Source organism: Pomacea canaliculata, linkage group LG11 (assembly GCF_003073045.1).
Source record: "Pomacea canaliculata isolate SZHN2017 linkage group LG11, ASM307304v1, whole genome shotgun sequence".
In the NCBI taxonomy this organism is placed as follows: domain Eukaryota; kingdom Metazoa; phylum Mollusca; class Gastropoda; order Architaenioglossa; family Ampullariidae; genus Pomacea; species Pomacea canaliculata.
Window position 1 is genome coordinate 11,245,438 of NC_037600.1, and position 9,838 is coordinate 11,255,275.

General features: G+C 38.9%; 2 protein-coding genes across 2 annotated transcripts; both read left to right on the forward strand.

Moving 5' to 3' along the window:
• Positions 1–1,043: 1,043 nt before the first annotated feature.
• On the forward strand, positions 1,044–2,753 carry LOC112576301. Its single transcript, XM_025258657.1, has 4 exons — positions 1,044–1,168; positions 1,505–1,600; positions 1,902–2,069; positions 2,538–2,753. Exons 1-4 carry the CDS (start codon positions 1,061–1,063, stop codon positions 2,571–2,573), a joined length of 408 nt encoding a protein of 135 aa, XP_025114442.1. The 5' UTR covers positions 1,044–1,060; the 3' UTR covers positions 2,574–2,753.
• Positions 2,754–4,054: 1,301 nt separating this feature from the next.
• LOC112576289 (E3 ubiquitin-protein ligase TRIM33-like) lies at positions 4,055–9,435 on the forward strand. Its single transcript, XM_025258639.1, has 5 exons — positions 4,055–5,383; positions 6,126–6,272; positions 6,628–6,780; positions 7,485–7,664; positions 8,895–9,435. Exons 1-5 carry the CDS (start codon positions 4,319–4,321, stop codon positions 8,925–8,927), a joined length of 1,578 nt encoding a protein of 525 aa, XP_025114424.1. The 5' UTR covers positions 4,055–4,318; the 3' UTR covers positions 8,928–9,435.
• The last annotated feature ends 403 nt before the right edge of the window (positions 9,436–9,838 follow it).

The following is a 9,838-nucleotide window of genomic DNA, read 5'->3' on the forward strand; positions in this document are numbered from 1 at the left end:
TGTGATCCCATCTGGTGATGTCCACGTTGCCTTGTGGATGTCTTTGTGTTGGAAGAGTGTGCCTCCAATCAGTAGGTTGTTTTCTTCACAAAAGTCTGCCAGTCTCTCTCCGTTGTCATTGATGGTTCCAATTCCATGCTTGCCCATGACATGCTCCCTGTAGGTATTGTCACTTCCCATCTTGGCATTGAGATCGACGATGATGAGAAACATATCGTAGGCTCGAATGGTACAGGATGCTCCACAAAAGCCAACAATGTCAAAACAGTTGAACATGTCAGTAAAATAAGCGCAGAATCCTATATATTAAAAACTTGCGCATCAAGATTACCAATGAAATGAGGCAACAACAAACAGTGAATAACAATCCATAAGAAAGGCGAACGGCACAACAAGCATCACAGATGAGTAGGAGAAACTAAAACTCGACATACGTCCATAGATGAGACAAAACGACAGAGAGCTGGTCCCCTCCAGCCACGCACACACACAAACTATCACAACATGACAATAGTGTAGGAAATCCAAATAAAAATATCAAAGGGCCTTCTATCGTCTCTGAACTGTCTGGTTACGAGCAGCTTTTCCTTGTCTACCCTACACCCATAACTAACAATTATCGTAATTATAAAAAAATGAGTTTGATACAATTGTTTCCAGTATGGCATTCACTTAGTACCTTAAATTACATCGCATATTTATATATATATATATTTTTATAATCAAAGATGGCGACAGCATGAGTTCAGCCCAACTAAAAAGTGTACCATTTGCATGAATTACTTCACATCAAAGATTTTACTCATCTCCTGTCAAGAATGTGTTATTTGCTTGTTGACAATGGACTTTCATGCTGAATGTCTACTGTGTAGATGTGCAATAGATATGTACAATGTACTATACTTCTAACAGGATGTATGGATTTGTTTGTGAACCTGCAGCCAGCACAAGCTGCCGACCACCTGCCCACAGATTGTTTTGATGGAATCGCTGGTGCAAAACGTTGGTATACTGACTGTACACACGTGTGTTGTTGACAAAGTCCGCAAGTGGGGCTGCGATGCCGACCAGAAGTAAGACAGAGACGGGAAAAGGATATGAACTCTACATTTCTCAGCTTGGTGAAGTCACATCCTGTGAACCGCTGGAGCAGAATGTCTTATATCAGGTGATGATGATGATGATGATGATGATGATGATGATGATGATGATGATGATGATGGGGTTAGATTAGGAAGAGAAGGATTTTAGTGACAATTCTGAATGACTTTTACCTCTTGATATGAAAATATACTTGTATGAAAAAGAGTAGATATGGATGAACCTAGAATGGCACGCCATTTTGCACAGACGAGTTTAGCTAGGTCACTAATTAAGACAACATAAATCACTGATGGCAAAGTTCATTCGTCCATGAGCTACTTATCTTCGATCTTACTTTTACAGCCACAGGGTGTGCCATTAAACATAATCAGTGTTTGTGCGTGTGTGTCTATCTATTTAGCTGCGGATGGACCAAAGTAAATGGAAATCCAGACAAGCAGGAAGTGTGCAGTACGGAGTGTCAGAAGAGCGCCCAAAGGGATGTAACTTGCAAACGGTAAACGTATTTCATCACGTGACATAAACGTGAAGTTAAATAACAATTTGTATATTCTGGTCTGTCTGCTTCCACTCTTGAGATGACTTATATTTAGCAGCTGACAACTATGTATGAAACTGTCTATGTTTGTCATTTTTCAAATGTAAATTCTAACAACTGTCACAACTGTGAAAAGAAAAATAAAAGTTTGACTTGAAAAAATACTGTGATGGGATTTGAATGTGTTTTATTTCAATCCACTAATGAAGAATGATATCATAATAAATATATTTACCAGCTTTGCATAAATTTTTTACAGGAACTCAGCCATTCCAGATGGAAAGAGATAAATTATGGATCGGCTGGATTAATGATCGACTCCTATAATTACCTTCACTTTTACCTCGATGGCAGTCTGATAGACACAGAGAAAATACCAGTTTCAAGACCGTGTTACGACCTGTTTAAACTCAACACTCGCATGAAGGTAGACAATAGAAGTATTAATCTATTTTCTGTCAATATGTAAATTTAGTATGCGTAACTAATTTCACAAGAAATGTTAAATATTGTTTACGTGTGGTAATTGTTGACAGGTAAGACTTGTTTCTTCTAAACTAACTCCTAAGTCCTAGCAAGTTTAAAATTATAAATACCCGACAAAGAACTATCAACTGAAAAAAATTCATGTTCCAAGTGTTCCCAGGGTAAACAAATAATTAAAAGATGTAATTGTTTTCGTTACTGTCAATAAGTTTATACAGAGTTTTTGTTTCACAAGTATTTCTTCATAGCTATGTCACTAACATTGTTACAATACATTTACCACCAATAACCTTTCATTAGGTGGGTAATTAAAAGCTCTTTCTTTCAATAAAGATTTACTGAGCTATTGATAGCAGTTATTTAAACTGCAGATTTCCCACTGTTTCTATTGGCTATTTTCACTCTGCAGGTCACGTTGCTGCACCCGATACTAAAGATCATCTAAAGCTGAAGGAAGACAAACTGAGCGAGAACAAGACTATACAAAAAAAGTTCATTTGCTTAGTTTGTAACTCCATAAATTACAAACCCTGAGAAATCATTTCATCTCAAAAGTCATATTATCACCGAAGTGTTTCTAGCACCTTGTAATTTCTTACAGACTTACATGTCTGGCAACCTGACAACTTACCTACATTTACTCTCATGTTGTGTAACAGACAGATCAAGTTACGAACTGTTTTATATAACGATAAAAATATACATCAGTGTCTTTGTAGATAAAAACATCGACTTGAGTTATTGAAACCTCTTTCTTTTAAATGCTGCGGGTATCCAGTTGAGCTCACAGTTCGCTTGACGGTCCAAACCTCGTAGTATTATTAGTAACATACATTTCAAGATGGTACACAAAATAGGTTTTGAAGTGTGCTTCTATCATGGTGTTTGCCAATCGCCAGTCATACACAAACATCACGTATCAAAAGACTGTAAGTATGCAAGCCCGTTATTGTAACCAAGGGCTATGAATACTGTTTACTTTCCCTCTGTGCCCTCCACTCCTACCCAACACGTAGTCTCGCCATGAATACCCTTTCATGAAAAGAACGTGTAAATGGTATCGGCTGAGCACAGAAGTGTTCACGGCAAAAACCGTTCACATTCCCTTTGTGTCCACACTCCTTTGTGCAATAATGGGGTCACCCCCGCCATTGTGCTGCTTTTTTCAAGATGTCTGAGAGATTCTCTACCCTCAAACCGTAACCGTCATACCTGCCATAACCTAGGTGACCTCGTTTTAGTGGTTAATGGCAGACTGTCATCAGAAATTCCAGCAGACGACTGAAAGGTCCCTATAACTGCGGTCTACCAAGGCAGCTGTAGATCATCTCTTTGTATAGCAACATATATAATATATAGTTTGGTATTGGCTGTTGATACGCGCATAGCTCTTCAACCATCTCTGATGTTACAATAATAATAAAATTATTATCGACGTTGTTGTATACAGTTTGAGCCTACAGAGTCCAGCATTGTCTTTTCGTGGATTTCCAAGTAATAAGCAAATGAAAAAGAAACCTTTAACTGTAATAGTTTACTTAGGCTTTTGACTTATTTTTGTATGTGTAAACATCTTTAAATTTCAGCTCTTCTGTTATCTAGCATTTAATGTATTAAACATTTATTCATAAATCATTTTATAGTGATTTGCAGTATATTGCATGCATGTTTCGAAACGCAACGACATAATTATTTGAGACGATCTTAGGTATTAATAAATAAGAGCCATTGTTTATGAAGAAAACATATTTTTCATATCTTCGGCTTAAAATATGTAAGCCATTTTCTAAAAATTAAGAAAACACTAGAACAAAACTCAAAAATATCACCGGGAATTCCCAAACAGTTGTAACGGAACGTATGTTTATTTATAGCACGGCCTGTCCCCATAGCGACAAAGCACTCACAACGCAAACAGTTTTAGACAAGTTAAGTCTGGAAGATTCAGGGACACTAGCAAGCCTAGTAGCTTAAAACTTCATCTAACTTATTCGTCTCGAAAAGTAAAGGTGACCAATCAATCTGTATTTATACTGATAAACGTCAGCAAGGATATCGAAGTGTGTAGAGCAAAGAACCGTTTCACGGAAACTGCAGTGTGACACAAGTAGGTCAGTCATTGTAAAACACAAAATTCATTGCTGCAAGAATTCAGTTTGATTTACAGTTTCCATTAGTGGTCGGAAAAGGATGGCTCAGTCCCACGAAAGAGAGTGTGCCGTGTGCACAGAAGACTTCACGACACCAAAGATTCTACCCTGTGGTCATCTCCTGTGTCGAGAATGTGTCATTTCCTGGATGGATTCCAAACCTGATGCTGGTTGTCCACTGTGTAGATGTCCTATAGTAAAGCAGTCAGATGGAAGTTCGTCCGCCACTGTTGACGCCCTGCCGACAGACTTTGTGATGGAAGCGCTGGTGGAGAGCGCTCGTGTGCTGAGTAAAGATCACCTTTGTTGTGTGTGTGAGGACGTCAGGGCGGACTTCATCTGTATGCAGTGTCAGGACATGTTGTGTTCAGCCTGTACGAAAGTACACAAGAAGATGTCAGTAAGCCGCAGTCACGATGTGGAGAGTGTCAGCACTGTGACACCTGAACGTCTGGCTGCCAGCCGCCCTGCACTGTGTGCTGACCACGGCGACAAACACGCGAAGTACTTCTGCCGCGAGCACCGCCTCCCTGTCTGCTCAGCCTGTAAGTCTCACAAACACAAAGTATGTCGAGAAACAAACTATCTTGACGATGAAATAAAGTCAGTTCAAAACTCACTTACCGACCTAACAAAAAATCTGGTAGAAGCGGAGCAGAAGCTAGAGCAGGCTATAGGTCAGGTGACGTCAAGTCTACAGGAAGTTGATGTCAGCGAACAAGAAGACATGGCGCAGGTGGACAAGGTGTGTGACCGTCTTCACAAGCTGGTGGAAGATGTTTTTAACAAGTTGAAGGACAAGTGTCGCAAGAAACATCTCAAAATCAGGAAGTCGCTATGTGACGTCAAGACTGGCCTTAGCAACCGTCTAGGGAAGGTGACGTCACACAAACACATTGTGACGAGAGCGGTGGCAGTGTCACCACGTCCTGCACTGATACACGTGACACAGGCTCTGACAGACAGGGTCAACAGCCTTGACCTGAGCACTGACCTGCAAGGTGAGGTGTGGGCGAAGCCCTTGTCAAGTGTAGAGTGCTGTCAAGAAGTTGTGAGACGGATACAAGACGAGCTTCTGATGTTGAAGCAGATGACAGAGTCAGAGGTAAAATTTTATCCTTTTTAATCCTTTATAAATTTTTAGGGGGTTTTGTAACATTTAAAAAATATTTTTCTTTGCTAGTCATTTTCCATTTCTTAAGAAACTTTTTTTCCCTCCCTTGTATCAGCAGCTAGTGACAAAGCGAAAATGGAGTTAAATGTAGTGTGTGTGTGTGTATGTGTGATTCAAAACAGACAGAGAGAAATCACGTTTGCCATATATGTCTGTGTTATCTGTGCCCTGATGAATTCTTACCACAGTCTGTTGTAGTTTCGTTAAATTTATTTCAGAATACATGTTTTATTTAGTCATCACCTGTAAATTCTTCAAACGAATGTAAAGGTTAATGTGTGATATGTTGTGATTTAATGTATGGGAAGTGGACTCTTACAGACACAAGACTTTCCTAAGAGTATGATTGTAGATCTCACCAGAGAAAATAATTATCAAATACAACTGATAACACTAATACCAGAATCAGGGCTTCTGCTAAGGCTAAATTCTTTGGGGTCCCAGGGACCCCTTCTGCAGATTTTTAAGGGGTCCCTGTTCTTCGCCCAAATTTGAAGGGGACCCCATTGACGAAAATTGAAGGCTTCCTCTGAACTTTTTAATGCGTACTGTACGCACTTTTTTGCGTAAGCAGAAGCCCTGCAGAACATTTTTAGCTAAGAAACACAGTATGCTATAGATTTGTTAATAATTTTCATGGACAAGAGAATATTATTTACATTTGGACCCACAGCCATCAGTCCTTGTGTTCCACGAAAACTGTGGAAAAAACATTCGTCTGACGAACGGTAACAGGACCGCGGAGAAGATAGAGCTGAATACCTTCGGTAACGGGGTGGTTGTGTCACGTGACCCTATGTTAGCGAACGTCTTGTATGAAGTAAGATATTTGACTAAAACTATGATGATGACAAAGATTATCATTATAATCATGATTAGTACTGTTAGTAATAAATCGGGCTTCAAAATAAAAATTACTTTTATTTACTTTCCTTTGTTTTACAGGGTACAGACAGAAACAAAAAATCATTTTGAATTATTTTGTTTCCATTTTCTAAAGATCCTTAATGCAAATTGATGACAGCTTACTGAGGACGCATTATAAGTAGTCTCAATACATTTTTTCTCTTTTCACGCTTGTGACTTTACTGAGAGATTGACATCCTTTAGTGCAAATAGTCATCCTAGTGAACTGTCACAGTTTGACATGTCATGACACTGGGATGTTGACGCAGGTCAGAGTGGACGCAGGAACAGGTGTGTACAACAATCTATCACTGGGTGTGACACGAATTTCTCCTGCACGCCTCACTGTGACACTGTGGTCTAGAGACCTGCAAGACTCCGTTATCATCATGCCCGCTCTGGTCTTCCATCAGGGAGAAAGTGTAAGTCTTCATGTCTGTGAGTGCACATGACTTGTGGTTTGGTCTTCGTGTAAGAGATGAATCTTAGTATCATTCACTTATTTTCACTTTTTTATTACACAAAGCATGGTTGAAGGTTTTCATGGATTTTCTTTTCTTTTCCCATGAGCTGGTAAAACTTAGGGACAAATGTTATTCCCAAATTAAAATCAAAATCTTTACTTGCTGTAAATAAAAACCTACAGACATCTAAATATGTAGAATGAGTCCAATAAGAGAGACCTTAGACGGATGTGCATATGTTGACTTAGGTGAGACAGGATAAGTTATTTAGGCAGTTTGATTTGTTGGACAGTAACTTTTATAAAATTTTGGATAAAACAATGGAAGTGTGTTCTAAGACTTGATTTGTAAAAATGTTTTCTGAAGCCGAGGAAAACCCGTTTGGAGAAACTGAACTAAAGTTTTTACTGACCCAAATAAAGCAGACCCTAGTCGTTAAACAAAATCTTTTTTTGTTGTACATCAAGTCATGGTAAAATGAAATCACACTGCTCATACCTAACATTCTTCGGAAATACCAAGCAATTCTTCTCGTACTCAGTTACAAAAAGATAATTGTCGAAAAGTGCGTGTTAGAGTTAAAGAAGGAGGTCAAGGTGGGGGGCTCACTCTACGCCCAATATTTTATTAATAAAATAAAAATATCAGGTATTTATATGTAGGCGCTGTTACCGCTCGCAAAAGAACTCTGGAGTCTTGAAGTCGGGAGTCGAGTCGGGGTACTGGTGACCTCATCCAACGACCTTCACCTCTACATCAACGGACAGGACCAGGGCGTTGCAGCAAAAAATGTCACACAACCCTGTTTTGCTGTCTTTAGTATTAGCAGATCAGTTAGTAAGGTAAGAGATAAGGTTATCACAAACACTACAGTGAGTCATACAGGCAGACACTGACACTGACAGAAGAAAACATAGATCGGTGGGTGTCTCAGTGCCCAGTGGAATTTATTTTTAACTTGATTAGCTTCATTTGTTGTTGTCATAGTTATTTTCTTTTAAATTCATTTTCTCTTTTCTGAGCATGATTCTTAATGTATATATGATTACAACCAAACACTGTATCTTAAAGATTAATTTTGCTAAAGAACGTTATGCAGGGTTGAAAACACAAAAAATAAATACATAAACACATGAATTACTTGATATCTATTTATATATTCTAGACTATGGCTGAGTTTTCTTAATTAACTAGGACCTGTTGGGTCACAGTCTCTAAAGCTTGTTTTTTTTTCAAAACCAAGAAATTTCAATGTCCGATAATGGATATGGATCCAATTGGCTTTCACAAACTATAAACTACTTTCACTGAAGATGTCGGGCAAGGTAGCATCTGTGGGTCACTAGGTTGTTAAACTAATGACAACACAGGAAGAAAATTATCCGTCAGTGGATCCCCTCTGTTAGTCTGGGAGTAGCGACAGTTATCCCTTACCTCCGAAATAAAATCTCAATATTCTTTGAAACAAATGAGCCTCGGTTGGCAGCTCCAGTAGTTCCACCTGTTACAACTATGAGGGAGGTAGGACCTTTGTAATATATGTAATATTTGTAATATCTCGGTGCGATTCTTCTGTCAACTTTGGGACTTGTCCGGGCATGTCTTTCCTTTGTTTCCCCCACTGGCTAGGAAAGGAACTACATTCTTCCCGACTCTTTCCTTCACAAACTTCACACACTCTTTCTGCCCCACAGGCCTATTAAGGAATGCCTCAAATGAGTTTACAGTGAATACAAGTATCCATACTAAACAATGGTTAGTTATCCACAGTCACAACAACACACTACACAATCGTAACCAGTCGAGTTCCTGACACAAACACACTTTATATCACACAGAGGAGTTTGGGATTGCCTGGGGAGACTATAACGGTCTCTTGAGAGGTGATAACATGAAGGTGTCTAGAAAACTGCAGGTAAAGATAAATAAAGAGAAGTCAGTATCTTACCTATTTCCTGGAGTTGGCGTACATACTTTTTTTGTTAGTAAAGTTGATATTTGTACAAATGTTTGTTTGTTTGATAAGTAAAGCACTAAGCTTTGTACCTGTTGCTCTGTTGTCTGTTTTACAGGTGACAGCCCTCCCTACATCTCGGAGAACATAAAGAATATCACAGAACAAGAAGGCTGAGAGAATAAAACTAGAATATTTTTTTGATTTAGGATGACACCAACCTGAGTGTTGACATTACCAATGAGAGCTCTAGTGAGTTTGTTTTCTCAGTCTGATTGCTATCCAAAACAAGACGAGTACACATTGCATCTGATTATGATTTTTTTTCCAGTTGAAAGACATTAACAAATAAGAAAACTGGATGAGCTGCCTCCCTCTCCCATACACACATAAAGAAACGAGTGAAACAACTTCTTAGCATGAAGAGAAGTGAATGATATATTATTTCAGCAAATAAAATATATTGTGTAAACACTACGAAACTATACACATAAGGGCTGCTATAAATTTAGTAAATACCTTGCATTGACCTTTGGTTTCTTGTTGTGTTCACTAATTTTAAAAAGGCTGTTCATAAGTTACTGTTCATCGACAATGAAAATAATTATCCGTTGTGATTTGCTTCTGCTACCCAATAAATAAAATTATTACTTACAGTTTCTGTGCCTCTGCATAAAGAGACTTTCCGGACTGTGTGGGTGGATTAAACACTTTCCTGTTTCATAGTTCTCATCACAAATAATTTGGTTTTAAGAAATCCTACTACAGAATATGTGTGCTTGTGTATATGTAAGGATATATGAGTGGCTGCTTGTTTGTGTGTGTGTGTGTTTGTGAGTGTGTGAGAGTGAACCGGGGTGTCTGACAGGCGTTCAAAAAAGGAAAAAGTTACAATGACGTCACGTATGTAAAAGACAACAATACTCACAGTCTCGTCTGCTGGAGGGAGACCCCAGTCAGTGGGACTGTGTGGCTCCCTACTTCACAGTCAGGGAGCCTTCATAAACCCCGAGGTCCTTACTTTCCATATTCATAGCTCCTTCAAGTAACATGGTCGCCCAC

What these genes read in the sequence shown, in the direction of transcription:
- LOC112576289 (XM_025258639.1), top strand. Translation starts at nt 4,319, where the DNA reads ATGGCTCAGTCCCACGAAAGAGAGTGTGCCGTGTGCACAGAAGACTTC. An exon ending in AGCAGATGACAGAGTCAGAG is followed by an intron (nt 5,384 to 6,125) that starts GTAAAATTTTAT and finishes TTGGACCCACAG; the next exon opens with CCATCAGTCCTTGTGTTCCA. An exon ending in TCTTCCATCAGGGAGAAAGT is followed by an intron (nt 6,781 to 7,484) that starts GTAAGTCTTCAT and finishes ATTTATATGTAG; the next exon opens with GCGCTGTTACCGCTCGCAAA.
- LOC112576301 (XM_025258657.1), top strand. Translation starts at nt 1,061, where the DNA reads ATGCCGACCAGAAGTAAGACAGAGACGGGAAAAGGATATGAACTCTAC. An exon ending in AGGGATGTAACTTGCAAACG is followed by an intron (nt 1,601 to 1,901) that starts GTAAACGTATTT and finishes AATTTTTTACAG; the next exon opens with GAACTCAGCCATTCCAGATG. An exon ending in AACTCAACACTCGCATGAAG is followed by an intron (nt 2,070 to 2,537) that starts GTAGACAATAGA and finishes TTCACTCTGCAG; the next exon opens with GTCACGTTGCTGCACCCGAT.